The following is a 25393-nucleotide window of genomic DNA, read 5'->3' as shown; positions in this document are numbered from 1 at the left end:
TCTCTTCGCTTTTTCTTCTTCATCTTTTGACCACTGCGTGACTCTCCTTACTTTGGTTCTCCTCTTTTTTCATTTTTTTCCCTTTAATTTTCTCCCACTCTTTGCCTCTCTTTCGTTCTTTCTCTCTTTCTCCCACTGTCTTTGTTCTGTTGTGTTTGCATGTCCCAGTATCTGAACTTACCACCATTTCAATCTACTTCTCCTCCCCCTCATCCTCCTCTTCCTCCAATTCCTCCTCTTCCACCTCCTTCTCCTCATCTCTCTCTCTCTCTCTCTCTCTCTCTCTCTCTCTCTCTCTCTCTCTCTCTCTCTCTCTCTCTCTCTCTCTCTCTCTCTCTCTCTCTCTCTCTCTCGCTCGCTCGCTCTCTCTCTCTCCTCCCTTTCATTTCCCTGTCAGTCATTCAGCATCTCTTTCAGTGCCAGCTGCTTCTTGTCTCTCCAGCAGCAGAAGCCATATGCGATTCATCTCCAGCCCAGGACAATGGGGGTCAAACTGGGATCGAAACTAACCAGGTTAGCCCATGTCTCAACATGGATTCCTGGAGATCTGAGACTGAAATATCCATAAAGTCAGGCCTCTGCGCAACTTGCCACGTTCAATTAGGAGTGGGAGCAGGGAAAGTATCCACTGGAATGCTACTGACGGGGATGTGGTTATGAGTTTTGAATGTCTGAAGAAGTGGTTTGTGATGCATGTGCTACAGTGAGTCTGCAACGTTTCATCTGTCATGGTGAATGTGTGCGGATCCTTTGTTTCTGTCTATCTTCATTTGTGTGTGTGTGCATTTGCTTGTGTCCGTCTTAATGTGTGTGTGTGTGTGTGTTTTTGTGTGTGTACGTGTGTGTGTGTGTGCGTGAGGCAATACGTCTTGCAGTGCATTCACGTGCACACATAATGCAATAAGGGCGCTTCACCAGACAGTCACAGAGAGAAGGTCGCTCACATGCCTTCAATATTCCCTGCCCATGTGGGGGAAATACAGTTATCCCCCAAAGTTTGCATGCAGAGATAGAAAGTCTGTAGTCTTTGGGCTGGGGTGAAAAGGACATGAGCACGACATTGAAAGGCTCTATCAAAGCCATAACATTTGAAACAAAAAGTTTGCGTGAGGTTTGATGGATGGATCAAGAAAGAGGGGAAAAAGAGAGGATGAGTTTGGGGCACTCATCTCTGTCACTACGGTGGGAGCAAGGTCAGGAGAGAGTAGAGAGAGAGAGAGAGAGAGAGAGAGAGAGAGAGAGAGAGAGAGAGAGAGAGAGAGAGAGAGAGAGAGAGAGAGAGAGCCAGAGTGGGGACAAGGGGGGGGGGGGGGGGGGGGGGGGGGGGGGGGGGGGGGGGGGGTCGGCAGGGAGGTAGATAGAGAGAGAGACATAGAGAGGGGAGGGGGGGGGGGGGGGGGGTGTGGGGGAGACTGAGAGAGAGGGAGTAGAAAAAAGAGTGGGATCAGCATTGTGCCCTGCTGCTGAATGCTGCCTTTATGAGCAATAGTTAAAAGGACTGGGAGGCGAGGTTGAGTCCCCCGGTAACCATAGCAACCTCACAGAAGACGGAAGGATAATTGAGCGAGGGCTTCTTTTTTTCTTTTTTTTCCTTTTCTTTCTTTCTTTCTTTCCCCCCCCCCCCCTGTCCCTCTCTCTCTCTGTGTTAGTCCTCTCCTCCACTCCTCTTTTGGCCAGTTTGTTAGAAAACTCTCATCCCACGAGGAGCATTTCCGATCGCGGCCGGCTACTCTCTTTTATTTCAGTTGCCTCCTCGTATGTGTCTGTGTGTGTGTGTGAGTGTGTCAGTGTGTGTGTGTGTTTGTGTGCGTGCGTGTGCGCGCTCCCTCCCCCGTACATTTTAGATTATGGTCGGAGATGAGCCTCCTCTTTCGATCCCGATAGACAGAACCCCTTCTATTCCCGTTGAAGTCCAGGGAACTTCAAACAGGGTTCTTTGAGCACTTCTTGAGGACTTTTATTTTTAAACAATTACAAATTTGGTCAACTCAACAGCATTTTAGTATTTATTGCAGGTATAAGGCAGAGGGACATGTGCTCTGAGGGGAGTGTGTCCGCCCGTGACTCCTTTGTGTATATTTCAGAGGCTGTGCTGTCAAACCATGGTGATGCCCCTGACGACACTTGCCCCGAGAATATGCAATGCTTAACGGTGAGTACCGCTGACTTTCACTTCCTTTACTCTGTGTCCATGTCTATGTATGTGATGTACTACTCCACACCCTCAAACTCATGCATCTTGAACGGTCTTTTGGGAGTTTGATGGTGAAGATGTTGATGATGCTTTTCCTAAGCATACTCTTGAATTGTCTGAAGGAATTTGTATGCTTTTCTAAGCATTATGATTATATTCTATATCTATAATCAAATTGTATACTTTGGCATTGGTTATAACTAGTGGCGTACTCTATACATCCTAGTGGTGTTTTGCCTTTGCGACACAGATAAGATGACACCCAACTCTCCCAAGGGAGCACCAAAAAAAATCATGTTCACTTCAAACGCCTTCAGCGGTCCATTTATCTTTTGAATTCTACACATTCTTAGCCTCTTAGCGTCGCTGCTAATTGAATCTGGAGTTCTGTGCAGGGACCCGAGCGCACTGCCACTTCCTGAAGGGACTGTTTGGGTGTGTCATGCTTGAGAGGGTGTCATTCATTTGCACGGGAGTCCCTGAGGCTGCAAGAACAGATTTGCATTGTTATTATTTTAAAGGTTATTTTCAGACCGTCCCGCAGCAGCAAGTAGGAAAACAGTAAAGTTGAGATTCGAGTTGAGAAATGAATGCCAAACTATTGGCATCTTTCTTTAGAAAGAAGATGATGGTTTTAAAAATGTCCATACATCTTATATAATCTACAATAAGATTGGTTGCGTGCAAAGATGTGTATATTTTATGTTTAAGTCACTATTGACTTGCCTAATTCAATAATCATACTTTTTAAATAATAACACGCAAAAAATTGTAATTCAATCAGTCAAGGCCATGAAGTGCCTTACTCTTTAGAGAGACATTTCTGCTGCTTTCTCCCTCGTTTCCACGTTTCCGATTGTCAATGTCACAAGATGATTCCATTGCTACCTTTGCTGATCTAATGTACTTATACATCACAACACTACACTAATTTGACGTTCACTATACTTTCACATTATCTTATGACAGGTTTAGGCATATGTGATCGACCCTCATGTTATCAAAATATATTCCCCCTTCTTTCTCATCGACTGTTATAAATCCATCCGTTCAGCATGGCTGCCCTTTGCATCAGTCCCTCGGGTCACTTAGGAAAGGTTTGTGAGCGTTCCATTGACCCACTATCTCTCTCATTTAAAACCTTTCATTGAGAAGTCATCCTTTAAGTGTTCATTTGTTTAGAAAGGCTGATCAGTATTTGAGGAAACCTGTAGTGTGGAAATCTATGATTCATATTAAAGTTACATGCAAGGATACAACCTCAAAGGCACAGGATTGGATAAAGGATGCGAAATTACTTTTTGCCACCCATTGACTTCTGCTGTGCACACACCATTCATATGCATATCAGGTCACACAGAAACCTGACTGACTCGCCCGTGCGCACATACATGCTCACATATGTGCGCACACACACACACACACTCACACACACACACACACACACACACACACACACACACACACACACACACACACACACACACACACACACACACACACACACACACACAGTATTTAAATGACAGCACATGCAATTAGAGACATGTATTGAGAAGGTACACTGAATGTGTTAATACACTGAATGTGTTTATGTCACATGGCTATGGCTTTGTTCAACCTTTGTACAATGGGCGCATGTTCCCTGTATGGTGCAGCCCTAGTATTTACTAAGTGCAAAGAGTTATGATTTTTTTTTGCATAATTTGTTCGCATGGTAATGGCAGTCATTCATCACAAAAGACAAATGTGTTTAGCGGCATAAAGCCAGCAGTTTCAAAGCCAGCAAGTCGTTTCAAAAGTATATTATTGATATCCTGAAAGTGCTTAGCTCAATGGCACGCTTCAAATGTCTTAAGAAGTTAAAGAAACAAATTCAGAAACCTCATTGGCAGATTAATGTTGCATTAAAGCAGCCTCGTCAGCCAGCGTAAGCCGGAAAGCTCCCCATGAAACGGGGTGCGACATGTTATGCACGAGGAGAAATGCTACTTATTAACCCTAAAGAAAGCTGAAGGTTAACATTAGCTTCCAGGATACACATCTTGTTCACTTTGCAATAATGAATCAACAATTGATATCTTTAAACACCCAGTTGCCACATAATAATTTATAATGACAAACTCTACATACAAACCCTATCCCCAATCCCCGCTGAAATATACATACATTTGTACCAACCGGATCATGATAACCCATTCTCTTGAACCTTTATTTTATTCAGTACAGTATTAATTCTCTGTAAAAAAAAGAAATAGTGTGTTAATTGTACTGTGGTCCCACCCTGGCTGTTGTGCGACACTTAGCCTTTGCACTAACGATGTGCTCTGGCTGAGGAGGATGGGCCAGTCCCCTTTGATAGCCGGTGTTTATTCAGGTCCCCACAAAGACCAGAGGAGGAGGGAAAAGACTGAATACGGGAGGAAGAATAAAAGAGATTCACTTTTTTTACAGAGTGGAGTGATCCCACACTGCTGAAACAAGCGGCTTGGCCTTGTTTGGCGTCCGCACAAGCCTTTTCATGGCCGCCATTCACTCCCGCTCTCTCCCCCAAACACAGGCTTTTCTTTGCCTCCCACTCTCTCTCTCTCTCTCTCTCTCGCGCGTCCTCTCTCTCTTTCTTATGCTTACATGTAATCCGTCCTTCTGCCTATTAAGAGCGAACAGAGGAGGAGGAGGAGGAGGATAGAAAGAAGAGGGGGGGGGGGGGGGGTCTGGCGGGGAGGGGGGCTGATGGGGTCGCAGGGTCTGCAGAGTGTGCTTGACAAGGCAAAGACAGCGACAGCCGGCATCGCGACAGGCAGGACGAGATGGGAGGACAACGGACTCCTCTGTGGGCTACTGTTAGCCCTGTAGCCACCTTGTTTTTGCCTAGCTCCTGTCACTCCATGTTAAGTTACCGCCCCCCCTTTTACCAGGCCATGGGAAAAGACCAGGTAGTGGATTCAGTCCAAGCTGCTTATATTGGTAGCTTCCTTAGACCCTTTTCATAGAAGTGTCACCGCAGGACAAACATAGGTGTCTCTCATACAATGTGCTCATACGGCGTACGACGGCTTTGTACCCCAGTGTGTCGTCAGCGCTTTCAAAAAGTTATTCGTTCTCCTGTCCACATAGCCCCGTTAGGGGCTGCAGTCTCAACAGAACTCCACTCTGGAAGAACGTTTTAAAAGTATCCGTCTTCTGGCACCAAAACCTCTGGCGTCGTGTAGACAGGGTCTTAAAACGGTGTAGGCATGCGCCCCGGGACAAAAAGGCAGCAGACCCATAATCAGCGTTATGAGCGCCACCTGTGTTTGTCCTACGTTGACACCGTTAAATTGGCAGGACATTTAGTATTTTTCTTTCTTTTTCGATGTAAGGCGGTGGCACTGTGGTGTTTAATTGGCTACTTTGTATGATGTTACCTCTGCCAGCATGAGCGGTTAGATTCCCACTGGGACCACCCATGCACTCACAGTTATGTAACTAACACTTTGGATGAAAGTGTTCACAGAAGGGCAGATATTAATGTATTATGGTGCAATCTTATCTAGTGTTATTGCTGTATTCATAGTGTTTGTTACGTACAACTGTACGTATCACTTCTGTTACGGCCATAGAGGTGTAGAAAGAAAATAAATGTAGATCGTTATTTGGATCGACTTGAAGTAGAGAAGGGCTGTTTGTCTATCTGCGTTTCCGGGTGTGAGAGTTTCTGTTGCCGGGGGGGGGGGGGGGGGGGGAAGTAAAAAGGAGGGGAAAGCAGAGGAAATATGGACGCTTGAAAGCATAACAAGAGAGAGCCATGTCTGGACGGAGGTGGTGGGGTTCGGAGCTAGGAAGAGCTGACTAGGAGGGAACTCTGCGCAGGGCCGTGCGTGCGTGCGCGCGCGTGTGTGTGGGTGTGTGTGTGTGAAAATGTTTTGTCTAAATTGGTTTTAAGTAAGTTCAGCATGTGACCACACAAAGAATAATCTGTGGATTATCTATTGTCTATTTATATTTTTTTCATAAAATTCTCTAACTATTATTTATTGTGTTTATTGTATCTTTTTGGTGAGGGAGACACTTTAAACCAAAGTGACATACAAACACACAACATAACACACAACATTACTTGCTATTTTTATGTTTTTATAGTGTATTATATAGAGTTTGAGGGAACCACCTCACAAAACGCAATTTGTATACCAATCATGTTGTCGTATGCTTAACTTACAACATGTGTAATATAGCCCACTCCCATTCTGCCTGGGCAAATCCCTGCCACATAACTCATTGAATAGTTCTCACCTCTGATGAGATATAACACTTCTTTTGTAGTCCGTTAGGGAAAGACCAGGGAAGCTGACCTTATCACGGGCAGCTAAAATAATGCTTGCCATTGGCTGTGTGTTTCTGTGTGTGTGAGTGTGTGTTTTTGAGAGAGAAAGTGTGTGAATGTATGCATGATTGTGTGTGTTTATGTGTTTGTGTTTGTGTGTGTGTGTGTGTGTGTGTGTGCGTGTGTGTGTGCGTCTGTCTGCGTGTGCATGTATCTATTGGTATGTGTGCGGGTGCGGCCTGAATGCGCCAATGCATGAGTGTGTATACGTGCGTCAGTGAGTGTGTGTGTGTGTGTGTGTGTGTGAGTGTGAGTGTGATTGTGTGTGTGTGTGTGTGTGTGTGTGTGTGTGTGTGTGTGTGTGTGTGTTAGCGTGCTAGTAGAGGAGGGGGGGGGGGGGGGGGGGGGGGGGGGGGGAGGCGCGGTGGAGGGGGCACTTCCTACTATTCTTCTGCCTCTGAACAGTTCCCATGAGCCCCCCTGCCAGGGGCGGCAGTGAGGGCCGTCCAGGCCAACCTCCAGGGCCAGTCTCGCCTTCATGACGCCAACACAGTGAATCCCAGTCCGAGCGCTACCGACACCGCTGCTGCTGCTCTGCTCTGCTCCCGTGGCCACACACTGCCACCTTGAACTCTGGTTCTCCTCTGCCTGGGTGACGGATCGACCGCGACACAAAACACAAAGAAGAAGAAAGAGATGGATGCGGGGGGAGCGAAGACCACAAAGTGAGGCGTTTGTTTTTTTTCTCCAGGACAACACTGGGAAATAAGGGACAACATGGGAAAACGAACAAGCTCAAGATCAAACGCTGGACGTGGGATCAAGACCCTAATCTAAAAAAGCCTGAGCCATCGCCCCCGGTGTGCCACGAGTGCAGCCGGCAGTCCCTGGAGGTTTTCGGGTTGTGCTCTGACATCCAGCTGATGTCAGTGGAGAGAACAGAACAGAAATATAGGAAAGGGACAATCAGGCAGAAAGCAGTATGCTGACACCTTCACCGTGGGAGAAAGAGACAGAGGTTCACGAAGCCTGACAACACAAGCGTACCGCTTCTGTCAAACACTTTGTCAGCACAAACTACGCCCCCCCCCCCCCCCCACCTGGGAAGGATTCTTTGTACTTTGTAACTTTTGAACCCACCGCGGTGGAACCCAGGTCTACCCCTGTATCGACGGGGCGAGGGAGAGCTCCACGAGCAGCCTCGGAGATGATCCACAACACCCTCAAGACCCCAGAGCCGCTGGGCCGAAGCCCCCGCAGCACGCACTCGCCCGCCCAGAGGAGGCTGTGGCGATACTCGGTTGGCTGCCGGGGCTCCCCGTCCTCCTCCTCCACCTCCTCCACCTCCGGCAACCCCACCAGCACCACCGTCCTGACCCAGACCCACCGCAGGAGCGTGTGCGTGCTGGCCGCTGACCTGGGAGGAGGAGGTGGAGGAGGAGGTGGAGGAGGTGGAGGTGAAGGTGTTCTCCATACGATCCACGGGCTGTGCCACCTCTGCATCGGATGTAGGCTGCCTCAGGTTGGTCTCTGAGGAGAAGGAGGCAGAGGGAGTGTTAGAGGAGAGACGATTGACGGCTCTGCTCTTCTTGTTGCCTGTTGTTGGGTTGGGAGGCTTTAGAGATCCACGGGACATGAATCCACATATGTTTGGGTAATGAAACAGTTGAAGTTAGGGTTACGTTTAATATTCGAAGAAGGTAGGGATCGCTGCGGAGAAGATTGGGTTTGTGTGTTTATTTTCCGCATATCGGTAGTGGTACGAGGTTGAGATATTGAAAAATATTTCTAGGTTTGGACATGAATTTGACAGCCGGAGGGCAGTTTACCGATTGTCCCTCGCATTGAGAGGGGCGAACAGGCTGCTCATAAATAATTGAAGAGCTGAGGAATACTGCCTGCAACAGGCTGACCATAAAACAGCCGTCTTCATTATTTAATGCCTCAATTGACTCCTTCGCTGTAACCATAACCAAAACTAACCAAAAATCAAGATACTTTCAGGAAGCTGGAGGTGTGATGTACAATACAAGAGAAGACGTAGAGAGATGCTGTACTTTTTGCGTAACAATATTCAACTCTGACCCGAAGATTGGAACATCCCCAGAACATGACCCACACCTTCCTGTTTTCGAAAGGATGCAGTGTAAACGTTAAATTGTTACTCTCTGCGCACACATGTTTGTGTGTGTCACCCAAACTCACCTGACCCAGATAACATTGTCTTTCTAAGGAAAGGGAACATGTGTACTTGCTTCCGAGAAAGCGGCTGCCTGTAAGAGTGGGTGGGTGGAAGGGCGATAGTTTCCTGTGTTAAGTGCGGGTATGTGTGTTGTGTTTGCATGTGTGCGTGTTTTTCCTACACTATCATCTATAATGCACATCGCTCTAGTCCAGACCGTGACAGCTTTTCTTTTATCCGTGACGTCCACGTCAGCATGCATAGCCTCATGAATGCATGCACAAGCACCGGGGTCTACAGGTATGCATGTACTCTATGCACTGTTCTCCTGCGACAAATACATCAGACCTCGCGTGCTGCTCTCTGCGGATGAGGGGGGGTTGCATTGAAAGACTCGCTGACTGAGGGGAAGGCACGCCTCGCGCGGATGCCCTGGCCCCGTGACGCATGCCCTCGTGTGGGGTGACCGTATTCTGGGAGTACTGGGGCGGGAAAGACTTGTTACCTCCGCATGAGGAGGCAGACAGACAGAGCGAGATCCTCCCTCTCTCCTCCCCCCCCTGACACACAGACACACACACGCGCGTGCGCGTGCTGCACAGGCAGAAGCACATAGACACACACGCTGGGGCGGGCTTCTTGCTTTTGTCTGGGCCGTTGAGGACATAGGAGTTTCCTACTGTCTTGGAGGTGTTTATATGAAACATCCTTCCTCGGGAGCTGTCTGAAAATATTGCACTATGGTCGTTGTGGTTCTTTAATTAGAATAACAGACCTGCAGTTTGTTTTGTCTATGGAAGGTTTCTTTTACGTCAGGAGCGAAATCCCACACTGCTACCACACTAAAAATATCAGCAATGAGTGAACTGTTATAATTAAATGACACTAGTGAAACAGTACAATTACAATTCAGGCCGACTTTTATGCATGGTTCAATGTAATATCCCGGAATATAGAGAATGAGTGAGAGGAAGTGAGGGGGAAAAGTGCGAGGGGCGAGAGTGTGAGAATGAGCTTGTAAACTGTGCTCTTTGGGGCCTCGGCTGTCACCGGATGAGATGGAAACGCTGGTGTTTTGAATGGTCGTCTGTTGACTTTGGCTCCCACGCTGGAGCCACAGGTAATGGATGTCTGCCTTGGCTGGTCAGAAAGCAACAGAAAGACAGGGCATCTTCCTTTAACTCTATTGTCTCCCACAACCACACACACACACTCAAAGTGTGTGTATATAATGCAAATATGTACACACATTGTGTGCTAGTCTGTGAGTGTGTTTTTCAATATGTATGGTTCTGAAATCTTAATTACAGAATATATATACATACAGAATATAGCAACACTAGTAAAAATGTGTAGGTTAGTAGTAGCTTTCAGGTTTTGTTAAACTAAATGTGTTCAAGTTAAAATACTTGAAATAGCATGAAACCATGCTGTGTTAGCCCAAAGCACACAGAATGTGGCTGTGGCGGCGCTGTATTTATTTGGCTCGCTTCGAATAGGACTCGAGTCACTTTCGGAGACGTAAATTGAATAAACATTATTTTGTGTCGGTCCCCAGACAGCTGTGTACTTTGGGGTTTATGTGGATGGAATGGGAGATTCTGTGCTATGTGTTCAAAACGCCTTCTGCTTTCAGAGTGTTCAGGGATATCTGTCCAGCTCTACATCTGTGTGTTCCTGTTTGAATGGCCACTTGTTGACTTAGTCTCTGAACCACATATCCAGACTCCTGACTCTGAACCTCTTAGTTCTGAATTTGTGCCATCCTATTACCGACCGCAATGTCAGATGTGCACAGCGATGAGACAAGATTTTAGATAGGTGTTGACAGGTATCTAGCGTTGTGGCATGCTATAGCTTTCGGCAGGTCATGTGTTTTTCTATTGAATAAAGATGATGGCTTTAAGGTGAATCGTTTCTACCTTTATGTATGTCTGTCTACGCTGATACAGAAGTTTGTCTGTTTTCATTCAAAACAAACTATCTTGAAGTAAACACCCCAAAAAACAATTTGTCATATATTTCTCTGAATAATAGTAACTGAATATATGAATTAATTTTGAATGACTGAACGGCTTTGTGTCGACTCTTGCAGGTGAACATCCTTCGAGGAAAGGACGGCTATGGCTTCACCATCTGCTCAGACTCCCCGGTGAGGGTCCAGGCTGTCGACCCAGGTTGGTGGGATTCAGCCATTGATTGATGGATTGATGGGTGCACGTGGGCATAGCCCCACATTGACATCATTCGTTAACACTATTTTGTCTTTTGCTAAATAAATAAACGCCATTTGGCGGATGCCTTTTTCCAAAGCGTCTTACAATACTGTGAGGGCATACATTCCTTAGCGTGGGGGTCCCGGTGGGAATCAAACCCGTAACCCTGGCTGGAGCTGGGCTAGCCATGCTCTACCCATTGAGCTAGGACCACCCTGTTTTCTCTCGCCTTTGCATTCGGATATAGAACTCTTTTCTATTTGTATTCCCAATAAACAGTTCGTATGTAAATCCCTTTATATCTCTGCAGTCATTTAACTTAGCGGTTCCAGCGTTTGTCTTCCAATCATGGGGTTGCGGGTTCGAAATCCCCTGCTGAGAAGCCGTGCTGCGTATGAGAACCGGGTGGTACAGTCTAACCCTCACCCTGAATGTGTCCGTATGGTCTGTTGCCTTTCAGGAGGCCCAGCCGACCAGGCCGGTCTCCAGCACTTAGACACACTCCTGCAGCTGAACGGACAGCCCGTGGAGCAGTGGAAATGTATAGACCTAGCCCACGCCATCAGGTAACCACTTATGTATACCTATGGGAATGGACCTGGGCTTCTTTCTCAATTGAAAGTGGATTTTGTGTCTCTCTCTGATTGTTTAACATGTTATTATTGCACTATATGGATATGGTAGGTCTCTCTAGTTTCTAGTAATGTTCTACTTTTATAAGCTTTTGGTGTTCTCCGGGTCGAATTTCAAGCACTTGAAAAAGCTTTACAGTCATTTAGAGCAAGGAATTATAGCAATTCTCTGTGGACTGTTATCAAATAAAACCTCAAGAAAATATATTTAGTTTATATGGTTTAGCCATAGTTTACCAATTAACTTCTCTCTTCTCGCATTGTAGAAACAGCTATAGGTACTAGAAATTAGAGATTTGATTGGTTTATAAAGTCTTGTTATAGTTTACTAACTCCGCTGTCTCTCGTCGTAGAAACAGGTCTAACGAGATATTATTGGTTAAATGAGTTAGCAATAGTATACTCACTCCCCTGGCTCTCGTCTCACCTCGTAGAAACAGCTCCAACGAGATTTGACTGGTTCATAGTCTCGTTATAGTTGACTAACTCCCCTCCCTCTTGTCCCTCATCATATAGAAACAGCTCCAACAGATTTGACTGGTTCATAGTCTCGTTATAGTTGACTAACTCCCCTCCCTCTTGTCCCTCATCGTAGAAACAGCTCCAACGAGATCCGCGTGGTGGTGTGGCGCACGGGCCCCACCGCCAAGCCCAGCTTCGAGGGTCTCGTCCACCGGCCGGCCTACAAGCCCTCCACCTCCAACTACGACGCCCCGTCCCCGCCCACGCGCAGGCGGATGGGCGTCCCCAGCAAGACCCCGCCCGCCGTGCCCCCGCTCCCCGCCCACCACCGCCCAACCCCCGCCCCCGGCACCACCCGTAGGCTCCTGCTCAACGGCTCGGAGCTGGGAGGCGGAGGGGGTCCGGGGTGGGGGGGCCGGGTGGGTTCGGCCGAGGAGCTGGACGGGGGGCACCCCAGGGCCCAGCATCAGCATCAGCAGCAGCAGCAGCAGCAGCAGCAGCAGCAGCAGCAGCAGCAGCACCACCTCCTCCACCACCCCCATGCCACGGCCACGCTGAAGGGCACCCGGGTGAAGGCGTCCAACGGGGACAACTACATCATCCTGGCGCCCATCAATGCTGGAAGCCAGGTACCTCAGAGTGCTGCCGGGGAGCTGCATCTTCACCACCATCACCTCCTCCACCACCACCCTCCTCCTCCCCATCACCCACATCCTCCCCGGGGACGCGTGGTGGCTCACCCCCGATATGTGTCCCTGCCGTACCTCCCCGACGCCACTAGTTAGACCGGACTGGACGCCGGCCCGTCACGTGGTGCCAAAAAAAAAAGACATGGTCGCGTGGTCACACTTGCGTTATGCAGCGCTTGTACGCCTGTGTGCGCCGGTAGAGTAATCAAATAACGCATTTGATACAGTGAGGTATTTCCCAGTTGATTTTTTAGAGACAACTCCTTTCATTTTTTTTTGTTTTGTCTTTTTGTGCATCTTCCGCCATTAAGTTCATGCAAGCAATATTGTTGCTCTTAATGGACAAATAAGTGCCATTTCCATTCCTTTTGGCAATAATGATAATATAAACTTGATAAAGTATACCTATTTAAACCTTAAGTTGGCCTTTCTTAAGCACTCCCAAAGAGGTAATATGGTAAAAAAATAAAGAATTATTGCAAAAGGAAAACCAATGTTATCCTACCTACAAACCTACCAAGACCATGTGACTTGTGTGCGGGATCCGATGACATCATGTATGTGGGTCAGGAAGACATGGTGATAAAAAGATGTCTTGATCCAATGACATCGTGTATGTGGGTCAGGAAGACATTGTGACAACAGCACAATAAAGCACACTGTATGGATTAAAGTCAAGGCTCTGAAATGAATTTCTCAGCTAACCCTGCATGAATTATATATCATACTAACCTATCACCCAGCCACACCATGATGCATGGTTGATGCATTGCCCCCTGCAGCATCAATCCTATCTACTTCATTCAGTTATTATAATCTTCCAGAACCACTGGCTTTTAGGATTGAAAAGAGAAGTATTTTCTGATAATAGATTAGATGTATGTTGCGAAGATCGCTTAATCTCCCTGTTCTGATCGGAGTCACTGCTATAGCCAGCTTAAAAGCTGTGCTTGTGTCTAAATGTGTAAGTCGTGTTTGTCTGCAGGTTGGGATACATTTTGTATGTGTTGAGTGTGTTAAATGCATGTGTGTGGGGGTGCATCCGTGTGTGTGCGTGTGAGTAGGTGTGATGCGTGGGTGCATGTGATCCTGTGTTTGCGCGTGCACATTTGTGCCTGTGTGTGTGTGTGTGTGTGTGTGTGTGTGTGTGTGTGTGTGTGTGTGTGTGTGTGCATAAGCGTGTGTGTGCGTACATGTGTGTGTGTGTGGTGAGCAACTCTGCACTTGTCATGTTCCACTTAGACCAGTGTTCTAAACAGGAAGAGCACTTCTTAGTGTTTTTTATTAGAAGCGAGACGCTTAGCAGAAATACCGTCGACAGCTGAAGGCCAACGGAGGACAATAGCACGGGCCAACTCCACTTGAGCAGGGCTTAGAACGCAGCCACGATTAAAATCAATATTTATTATTAATTCTAATGCTTGTTGTGTGATAGTATTGTGTTATATTACCGCATTGTAATAAAACGCAGATTACAGGAAGCGCTATTGAGAAATCATGTTCGCTCATAAAGCAACAGCTAAATGGAAACAATAATTAAACATAATAAACCTGGGAGTGGAGCAAGTTAATCGTCTGAGCTTTAATTGGAATCATGTTTCACGACGGATCTTCAGCCAATCCTTCTTGGTTTATTACAGCTCACTGCTGTAACATAATATGAGGAGACTTCAGGCTAAGTTTAAGAGCTTACATGGACGTGAACATCACTTGTTAGGAATTATCTGAAGAGTATATGAATAAAAAAGGAGGGTTCTCAACCTATTAAATACAGATGAGGAGAGTAGGAGACCAAGTGAGAGGTGGGGAAATGTCGGATGAAGATAAGACAAAAGAAACCTGGGTGGCTGTAATTACCGGGTTACAACATTATATAATACAAACATGCAACAAACTACGTTAACAAGACTGCATTAACGTCTCAAAGGATTTACTGATAAAGGGTAGAAGTTAGATTTATCCAGCTTTAAATACAGTAATGGTTACTCCACATGCCTACTAACAATTCCATTTTTCTCCTCTCTTCTCTTTCCCTTTGTCCTTTATTTTAGATTTTAAGGCCTGTCTACCCAGATAATCAGGGCACGTTGGGTAAGATTTATTTTGTTTTCTGTTTTATACATTATTCATGAAGTGTTGTAAATAAAGAGAACAGCCTCTCACAATTATTATGACAATATAAAAAGTCATATTTTGTACCATGTTTGTGCAGAGTAAACACAATAAATGTCCTCAACGTATGATTTATGTCCTATCATTTTGCACTCTTTCTCCTGTTCAGCCTCCAGCATTGCCTCAAGGCTGTACCCCACAAGACAGCCACCTGCGCCACCGCCACAAGGGGGCGCTGGTGGCACCTTTGCTGGCGGTGCCGCTAGTAATTTCGGCGGCGGCGGCGGCGGCGGTGGCGGTGGCGGTGGCGGAGGCGGCGGCGGCGGCGGTGGTGGAGGTGGTCTCTCCAGCCGAACCAACTTCCTTCGTCGATCTGGCAACTCGAAAACCAAGAACAGTTCTACCACGAACGCTAACGCCAACTACCAGCCGCACAATGCCAACTTCGCCAACTACCAGAACTGCACCATCGTCCGCTCCCACACGTCCCACGCTAACTACGGCTACGTCAAAGTAGCGCCGAAGATCCTAATTTTCCCAATATTTGTTCAGGTGGGTTATTAGTGTAACTAGGCTGTGTGATGGGGGAAAAACACTGATAAATAACGTTCATATGTATTTCAACGTTATCACACCGTTACTTTTAACGCTTTCCAATTTTAATTTCGGAGGATATTTTCAGTGTAAGGTACACGTGCAATTCCCCCCCCCCAATTGCTCCATCATTTGCATTACATCACCGAATAGGAAATTCATTTTTGGGTTGCCTGGAAGACATTTAAAATAGCGTTTTACCTCATGAATATATATAGGCGTTGATATAGTCATTTTGGACGCTAACGGTCGGTAAAGAAAAGACACTTCCTGCGACTGCTATCGAGAACAACCTCAACATCACACCTCTGTACCAGGGATGTAAAGGCCTGCCTGTGTGCGATATCGTTTCTCAGGTTTACTAACCTGACCCTCCGTAAAAACATCCGTGTTCTCTCACAGCTGTACTCAGGCTGATGTTATCTGCGACTTTCTTCTATCAAACAACTGTAACTGTTAGCTTTTCACTTTTCACTTTTTTGGCGGTTGGATGGATACTGCAGCTAAAGCGGATCGGGTAATGTAACATCAGCGTCACTGTCCTTATTTGATTACGTTTGTTATTAAGGTACTTTGCCTTATAAAAGCTAAGCCCTTTTGGACATCAGATTTCCCCCAAGCAGTAGGCTACGTCAAGTTTAATTGGCGATCATCCAATCCAAAATATATGATTATTTAAAGTGCTTTGGGATTTGCCTTCATTCTTTTTTTACTTTGTTTTGTATTTTCTATTTATGTGGATGTGATCGGTAGTATATCTGGGAGGATTTAAAATGTTGTCATGATCTAATGGGTGTATAATGGGTTCCACCAGCCGCTGGACCTTTGCAGTCGGGCCCTCATTATCACAGAGGAGATGGTGTTACACGAGAGTCAGCACCATTCACTCAAGGTAAATTACATCCATCTATTGGTGTGTTTGTGTGAGGGTTTGGGTGCATTTGTACGTGTGAGTGTGCTGCGAGTTTGTGTGTGTGTGTGTGTGTGTGTGTGTGTGTGTGTGTGTGTGTGTGTGTGTGTGTGTGTGTGTGTGTGTGTGTGTGTGTGTGTGTGTGTGTGTGCGCGTGTGTGTGTGTGTGTTTGCTGTCTGTGGGTGTCTGTGTGTTTGTTTGTCTATGTCTGTTTGTTTCAATGTGCGTATCTGTTGTTTTTTGGTGTTTGCATGTGTGTGTATGTGTACGTGGGCACCTTGTGTGTTTGAGTCTGTGTGTGTGTGTGTGTGTGTGTGTGTGTGTGAGAGTGTATGCTTGTGTGTGCTGAGTGTGTGTGCGTGCATGTTCCAGGTGTTCTGTGTGCTGTGTGTGTCTGCGTGTGTGTGTAATACGGGGCACAGTTTCTGTGGTATCATGCTCCCCTCTGTGAAGAGGGAAGCAAGTGACCGCAGGCTTCTTGGTAAAGTATTCTTCTTAATGTTTCATAGTTCACATCATAATGGTTCCCTCCTCCTCTCAATTATTCATAGGCCATCTTAGTCCCCTTAGCATATGGTTTGAACAAAAGAAGGCTTTTGTTTATGATTGCATCCTTTCCCCAGTGAAAGTTTGTTAATAATTTACCAAAACATGCTTGTCTAAACACATAGCTCCAGTAGCTGTAGTACATTTTTTACGACATCCTATATCTCATAAAGTAGTATATATGTTTTTAATTAATTTGTTTCGTATGCAAACAAGTTGTGTGTGTTATCATGCGTTATCGTCTCTTAATGGGTCATTTATCATACGGTACTGCCATTAATAATATGCTGTGAAAGTTATATGCCTTATTTGTTTTTTTCTCTGGGAAAGTGTATGGAATCAGGAAGCCGGGCAAGTTGTTGTAATAATATTGGCTAAAGGAAGTGTGTGTCTCTGCGTGTGTGTGTGTGTGTGTGTGTGTGTGTGTGTGTGTGTGTGTGTGTGTGTGTGTGTGTGTGTGTGTCTGCCCGCATTGTGAACACGGAAGATGTAGATTTATGATTTTAGGGAGAAGCCATTCTGATGTGATTTAGTTGCACCTCTCTAGCACATGCGCGTACATGCACACACACACACATACACACACAGAGTTAGTAAATGTCTTTCTGATATACGCATGGCATGACGCGTCAAATCGTATCATAGGGTTGAAAAAGACAACAACCCACGTCTCTAACTTTCACTTGAACAAATCCTTTCTGACACGCTCTGTCTGTTTGAGGGGAAACTCAGCCACCACTCGCAGTTATAACCAGAGGGACCCATGGGCTCTAGAATGCTGTGGTCCACAGGAGTCCTCAGGAAGTGTCCTGTGTGCCCTAGATGGACGTAGTGGAATACGTTTGTTGGCAGACATTGATGACTGCCTTATCTCTTGGTTGTATCAAACAAAGGGAAAGGGACTGGATTCAATTAATACGGAAAGGGTATTTATCATTTCATCTGGGTTGTTTGGAGAGAGAATGTAGCTCAGATACACACACACACACACACACACACACACACACACACACACACACACACACACACACACACACACACACACACACACACACACACACACACACACACACACACATAAAGAAATAGACACAACTACACATAGGCTTTGTTGGCATTACATGTGACATTTTGTGTCCAATAACAAGAGGGCAGTCTTAATCATGACCTAGCCAGTGTTAACATTGAGCAGCCAATTGACATAGACTGAGTCAATGAATAACAGTCAGGCAAAACACAATCCAACCATTTGAAAGGGTTTTTCAGTTGAAAACTTTCCCGTTTGGGTCTCAGAAAGTGTTAGTGTTCATCTCTATGTTATTACGTGGGTTTGGACAAGCCCCTGGCACTTGCTCGTAGGAGGAAGTTCTCCAGCTGTAACCGGGCGTTTACGTACCTTTCGAATGTCGCCACACAGCAAAGGCTTCTCGCTGCTCGTGACCAACCTATTGTTTCATAGAGTTGCAGTCACACTCTCTCCCAGGAGCTGATGTTGTTACCTGCTATTGTTTGAGGCACACACACACACACACACACACACACACACACACACACACACACACACACACACACACACACACACACACACACACACACACACAGACACACACACACACACACACACACACACACACAAACACACACACGCACACGCACACACACAAAGGGCTTGCCTGAAAAATGAATGAACAGCTCCACAGAAGAGGGCATAAAGAAATACAGGAAAACACAGATGCATAATGGAAGAATAAAATCTAGCCTCTGAGTCAGTGCCCTGCGAATAAACATGAGGCTGTCTTGCACGCTGCGCACAACTCACACATAATTCATCTCAAAGGCTACCCACCCTGAGACCATTTATTATGTGCGGTTGGGCGGACCTGTTTCTCTTTGCCGCCCACAGGGGGTGAGAGCAGTTCAGATGAAGTTTGGCGTTTTCTCTTTTGCATTGTGAGTTTCAATAGTAAACAAATTGATCCTTCAGTGATCCTACAGCAGAAGCGGGCCCCCACGTCTCCTGTGTGGGTGCTGCATGTCCCTCGCTGCGGAAGGAGCCTTTGATGCAGGCAGGGCTCAGAGGACTGGATTTGATGCGAGTCGCTTGTGTTCAGATATGACCCAAGAGACTCACATCACATACACCCACCCACACACACGCGCACACGCACACACAAACACACTTGCACACACCACGCACACACAAACACACACCACACACACACACACACACACACACACACACACACACACACACACACACACACACACACACACACACACACACACACCGGACACACACACACGCACAGATTGATACTAAAATATCCAGATTTCTGTTTATTTTGACGTCGCGTTGAATTTGTTCCAGGGAGGAGACGGATTGAGTTTCCTCAGTCTGGTCCCTTCAGCTTATTTTAGCTGTGTATGGGTCTCCACCCCACACACGCACACACACTTGCATGATTCTATTGACCACCATTGTCCAGAGACAACCTTAGACTTGGCAGTGTGTGTGTGTGTTTGTGTGTGTTTTTTGTGCGTGTGTGTGTGTGTGTGTGTGTGTGTGTGCACATGTCCGTGCGTGTGTGAGTTTGAGTATCTGCCGTTGTTTCTCTATTTGTATGCGTGTGTGAGTGTACCATCTCAATTCCTTGAATCTGAAGGTTTTTCTTACAGCAATGATAATAATAAATGATAAAGAGGAATGGAGAATGCTGTAACAATAACAAAACTAGTTCAAAAGACATCGTTAACTGTGTGAGTGTGTGCTGTTGTCACACTAATGGCTGTTGGTGAGGCTAAATGCTAAATGATGCAAAAGATGATAAAAAATAAATGCCAAGGGTTTTTAAGTGTCTCTTCTTTTTCATCCGTGGTTCCCCTCCCGGCCTCTAGGTGACAGTATTTGTCTACACGGACCTGATGCTGGTGACCAGGGAAGACGAGCCAGGCAGGTGCAATGTGCTCCAGAGCCCTCTGTTCCTCCGACAGCTGCGATTACAGGAAGGTGGGTATCTAGTGCAGCAATACAGGTCATTTCATTTACAAATACAGTTCCTTACATGTTCGATACATGTTCGACGCATGTTCCATTCAAGTACAATACATGATCAGTGTTCAATACATGTTCATTACATGTTCAATACACTATAAATACATTATCCAAAACATATTCATAAATTGTCCATGTAATTGCGTCGATCAACTGGTAGAGCATGGCACACTGATGGGCTGAGGGGTCTGAATCCCACTGGGGAAGAATTTTAGAGTGTACGCACTCACTGTATTGTACAACGCAGACACCTAATGTGTGTAATCACCTGCCCCTGTCCAAATCTAAACATGTCACGAGTAAATACATAACATGAATAAACATATAGACTTTCATGATGCTGGGTCTTTGTAGTGTGTTAAGTGGACGTTTACAATTTACATTTGTTTCCTGAGAACTGTTTTATCAACGCGACGAGGCACAGGGGCCGATGACAGTCGAGACCTACGATCCTGATTGATTCAACCACACAGATTGTTAAGGGCTGCACCAGCGACTTGAAACGTTGCTAATACACGTCTGAGGGATCTCCTTAATAAGCGTGGAAGAGCCCCCCCCCCCCCCCCCCCCCACACACTCACACACGCACACACACATTTGGTAAAGCGACTCGTAAATCTGGATCAAACATCCGGAGTTCAGTTTATTTTGATGCTACGTTGTAACAGGGAGGAGACGGACAGGGCTTCCTAAATTTGGTCTCTTCTGCCCGTTTTAGCTGCATGGCGGTCTCCACCCTCAAACACACACAAACACAAATGCACGATTCTATTGCCCACCAGGACACGACCTTAGACCCAGGGCATTGCTTGTTTGTGTGTGCGTTTGTGTGTGCGTTTGTGTGTGTGTGTGTGCGTGTGTGTGTGCGTGTAGGTTTGTGTGCATTAGTAGTCGAGAGTGGAGCCTTTGCAACTGTGTGTGTGTGTGTGTGTGTGTGTGTGTGTGTGTGTATGTGTGTGTGTGTGTGTGTGTGTGTGTGTGTGTGTGTGTGTGTAATTAGTGAAGGCTACATACACACCCTGTTGCCTGTCATTGTTATTCTGCTGCAGTAGCGTCACTCAGGAAAGAGGTTCCGGGAGATTGTGTTTGTTTCAGCCCAGGGAGTGTATGACTGTTATGCGTGTGTGTGTGTGTGTGTGTGTGTTTGTCTGTGTGTGTGAGTGTGTGTGTGTGCGGGCGCCTGATACAAGTGCACTACGAGGGGCTTCCTGTGTGACTTTTGACCCCTGATGGACACTGAGGTGTGGAGCGTGGGAAAGAGCATCGAGCATCACACCCATACAGACAGACCCACACCGCACGCACGCACGCACGCACGCACGCACGCACGCACGCACGCACGCACGCACGCACGCACGCACACGCACACACACACACACACACACACACACACACACACACACACACAATCAGTCAAGGTTAATGTTGATTGTCGATTGATTATATAATATAAAATGACAAGACCTCTGTTTTGATTGACTGAATAAACCCTTCAAATAGTTCCATTGGGTCATCTTATGTTTTGCTTTCACTTCTGATGTAGGTTCTGAAAAAATTACAAGAGTGACCTCTGCTGTAGGAAATGCAGAGTTGCATATATGGATTACGCACACATGCATGTCTTTATGTCCCTTGTTTGGATTAATAGCCAGAGACACATCTTATAGGCATAGGATTTTGTTTTAAAAATGTACTCCGCTAAACATCAGGAAGCAAGCATAATATAAATGAAAATATTACACACTGAAATCACTCTGATCCATACATTTAAATTTCTGTCAGTAGAAGAACTCGGAATTAGTTAACTTATGAACTGTCAAATTTCTAAGAATATTTTGATTTTAGTCTGGGGTCGGGCACATAAATGCAGCGAATGGAAGGGGCCAGAAGAAAGGCTGTGTCCTCGCCGCAGGGCCCATCGAACAGAACGTACATTGGGTCGGGTCAGACGTTTTTTTGGGCCTGACCTAAGCTCTAGGCCAGTGTAGTCATTAGAAGGTTTGACTCCCAGCCTAAAGTTTCTTGGTACAAAACCTAATATCAATGAAATCCACAGTAATTCACAATAAGTCGATGTGGCTCTGTATCTGCCAAATGACTAAACTGTGATACCGTGAGCTACGTGGAACCTGTTAATACAACAACATGTTACACAACACTGATTTATGGATGCTCTGTTGTATCGTGTGCGCCTATATTTTGCTATCATTAACTTTTCCAAGTGACGTACATATACATCCATCTTCAATCAATATCCTGTTTGTGTGCATGTGTGTGTGTGTGTGTGTATGTGTGTGCATATGAGTGTGTGCGGTTGGATCGTGATTCGGCTCCCCGCCCGTATGTTACCTCCATCAATAACTGTCAATGAGCGTCTAAAAGCTTATTGGTCCCTCGTGGCGGCCTTCTGTCGTTCGCCCAGCCTTGAGAGGTAGAAGGGAGAGAGAGGGAGGGAGGGGGAGAGAGAGAGGGAGGGAGGGGGAGAGAGAGAGGGAGAGAGGGGGAGAGAGAGAGAGAGAGAGAGAGAGAGAGAGAAAGAGAGAGAGAGAGAGGGAGAGAGAACATGGATGCACCATTGTAGCCTCCATTTTGCCATTGTGAAACATGGCCAAATTATTTAGATCGGACCCCAGGGTCTCTCTCCTGAGAAGAACAATGCAGAGCTGTTCATTGTAGCACTGATTCATGTATTTATTTTGGTGTGTTCCCCATGTGTGTGTTTGCCTGCGTGTGTGTCTGCCCTGTCCCTGTATTTGACAGTGTATGTATGTGGCTGTCTTTGTGTGTGTTTGCCTATGCATGTGTGATTTTCTACACGTATGCGTGTGTGCATGATTGTGTGTGTGTGTGTATTTGTGTGTTTGCATTAAACATTCTTTTTAGGCTTGTTTTTGCATCAGTCTCTGCGTGTCTGTGTTCATTTGCTTGTGTGTGTGTGTGTGTGTATGTGTGTGTGTGTGTGTGTGTGTGTGTGTGTGTGTGTGTGTGTGTGTGTGTGTGTGTGTGTGTGTGTGTGTGTGTGTGTGTGTGTGTGTGTGTGTGTGTGTGTGTGTGTGTGTGATTCTAGCCGATACATGCTTGCAAACATGCGTGCCGCTTAACACCCCAGTGGCTAAACACAGTGTGTGTGTGTGTGTCTGTGTTGACAAAAAGACACACAGCTCCTTAGGGGCTGTCTAATGAACATGATTTGTCATGACTGCAAACCTTTCCCCCAGTGAAGACAAGCAGATCTAATGACTTGTATCCACCTAATGCCATATACAGGTACATTATTTTCAACAAGTTAAAGTTAATTACATACAATTAAGCAGCAATTAAAAAAGGTTTTGTAGTTCCCTCGATGTTGTAGGCTTTGCTCATTCTCAGCCTCGCTTTTAAGTTGATTCAGATAAAAGCGTCTGCCTAATGACAAAACGGGAACGACAAATGTGATCTCATTACACATTTGCCCAACAGAGAAAGTGCTCCAGAAGTCATTATATCACCACACAAGCAACCAATCCCCACTTTAAGCGGAAACTGCGGATGACTTGCACATGTTTGACTTTCTCTGTGTCTCTTTGTGTTTGCAGATCACGCGGAGGAACTCAGATTCTACATTATTCACATGACGGAGGTAAGGGAACACTGGCCCGCTTGTGTCCGCGCCTTTCTGACGTTCCATCCGAACAGCATCCTACTGAGCATCCTCACCCCGGGGCTGGAGCCCCAGGGTGGGAAGCATGTTTACGAGCTGGGTCGTTGAACATGCAGCGCTACAGATGGGACCCTGCTAAGCAGCAGATATGTTTATTGGCTGGAGATGTGTATTGAATAACATTTATTTAGTCATACCGCCTTGAGCTACGTGTGTGAGGTACGCAGAAGGATACGGCTTGGACAAGTAAATCAAATCGTTTCTTATTGCAAGGGTTGCTCTACACGCAAGTGTGCAGGTCAAGAGGTAAAAAGGATGTGTGTCATAAATATGTACGTAAGCCGACGGTTAGCAGTGGGTTAAAGTTGTTGAATATCTGCGCAGTGCATTTGCGGTGTAGTACTTAGTACGAGCGTGTTCGTAGGATGAGCCGAAGTGGCTGAGCTAAAGAGAGATGGATGGAAGCATCTAGGCCTAATGGTTTGACTTCCTTCTACACCACTGTTAACCAATGAAACAACAGAATAGCTGGTATTACATACATGCATGTGGGATTGGCGTGCATTCACATTGGTGTCCCGATATTAAATCTTCGACCGTGATCCTCTTACAACATTTAATCCAACCTGAAGTTGCTTGCTGCTCAAACTGTATACCTGTTTGAGCGATGAGAAGAAAGAAGTAACATTCACATTGGCGAAACTATCATTGAATACTATCGCATTACACCGCGGCATTCAATCCCAGCAACACACCATCCCGTAATGGTTCTCTCTCTGCACGCACACACACCACAAGTAGGTCCATTACATGCGGTGTGCTTGTTGGCTTTATCGATGGTACAGTGAGCCACGAACAGTAAGAGAGAGAAGGACGCTGAAGGAAGGCCTCGTGTGTCCTCGCCGCAGGGCCCATCGTCTCCGGGGGAAATCACATTAGGTGCCAGACACGAGGGCGAGCAGAAAGCTTTAATGAAAATCTTCTCCATTCTCTATTCCGCCTCGTACACTCGTCGTCTTCCTCCCTCTCTCTCTCACGCCTTTGCTCTCTGCTGCTCCCTCTCCTTCCCTCTCCATCTCCCGCTATCCCTATTTCACTCTCTGCCGTCCTTTATTTCTTCCCCTATCTTCCTCTCTCTCTCTCTCTCTCTCTCTCTCTCTCTCTCTCTCTCTCTCTCTCTCTCTCTCTCTCTCTTTTTTAATATATATATAACCCTCCCTTTCTCTATTCTCTGTCGGCCTTCCCCTCTTTCTCCCTCCTTCTCTCTCCTCTCTCTTTATCTCGTTCTCTCCCCCTCCTTCTGTCTCTCTTTTTATCTCAGCCATGTGTTTTTTTTAGAGCGTGTGGTCAACAGCTGACCGCCCGCCCCATACCATGGCGCTCACAACAGAGCTGTGTTCTCCTCCTTTCCTCCTTTCTTTCTCCTCCTCCGCTTCTTCATCAAACCAGCCTCTCTTTACCAGGCAAAGGTCAAAATCAATTCATTCTATTCTTACCTTCAAACCCCAAAGACTTCCCAAAGCCCTTCATCTCTATTATTCCACATAATGTCATTTCCCCCTCACACACACACACACACACACACACACTTTGAAAGTGTGCTTCGTCGCTTCATTAGCAGCTTATGAATTTTTAACGTGCCTTTTTTTGGGGGCACTAGCAGTGAGCAAAAAACTGGCTTGCTCCCGACGAAACGGAGCAAGCAGTTATATAAAAAGACTCCTGATATATTTCCTTAAGGCTAAATTGACAGGACAAAGGATAAAGCACATTCAATTAAAGAGCATATAAATAGAAAGGTTACGTAAGAGAAGGACGGAAGTTTTTAAAGAGATCATGCCCGCAACCTCTTGACAT

General features: G+C 46.1%; 1 protein-coding gene across 6 annotated transcripts in view; it reads left to right on the top strand.

Annotated features, from left to right (window-relative positions):
• rgs3a (regulator of G protein signaling 3a) overlaps positions 1-25393 on the top strand; it is a 111660-nt gene that overhangs the window by 17272 nt on the left and 68995 nt on the right. For 2 of the 6 annotated variants that reach the window (XM_030341373.1, XM_030341366.1), the window contains 9 exons: positions 2085-2152; positions 10778-10859; positions 11359-11464; positions 12126-12621; positions 14733-14772; positions 14963-15345; positions 16202-16279; positions 19740-19851; positions 23472-23515. In XM_030341373.1, the coding sequence (XP_030197233.1) occupies positions 2085-2152; positions 10778-10859; positions 11359-11464; positions 12126-12621; positions 14733-14772; positions 14963-15345; positions 16202-16279; positions 19740-19851; positions 23472-23515 (1409 nt within the window). Of the gene's footprint in view, positions 1-1692; positions 2153-6993; positions 8023-10777; positions 10860-11358; positions 11465-12125; positions 12622-14732; positions 14773-14962; positions 15346-15712; positions 15905-16201; positions 16280-19739; positions 19852-23471; positions 23516-25393 lie in introns of those variants that run through there. The other 4 variants (XM_030341364.1, XM_030341363.1, XM_030341365.1 and 1 more) reach the window with 3 other exon arrangements.

Source organism: Gadus morhua, chromosome 19 (assembly GCF_902167405.1).
Source record: "Gadus morhua chromosome 19, gadMor3.0, whole genome shotgun sequence".
NCBI lineage: Eukaryota > Metazoa > Chordata > Actinopteri > Gadiformes > Gadidae > Gadus > Gadus morhua.
Note: the sequence above shows the minus strand (reverse complement) of the source record. Positions and strands in the feature narration are given on the sequence as shown.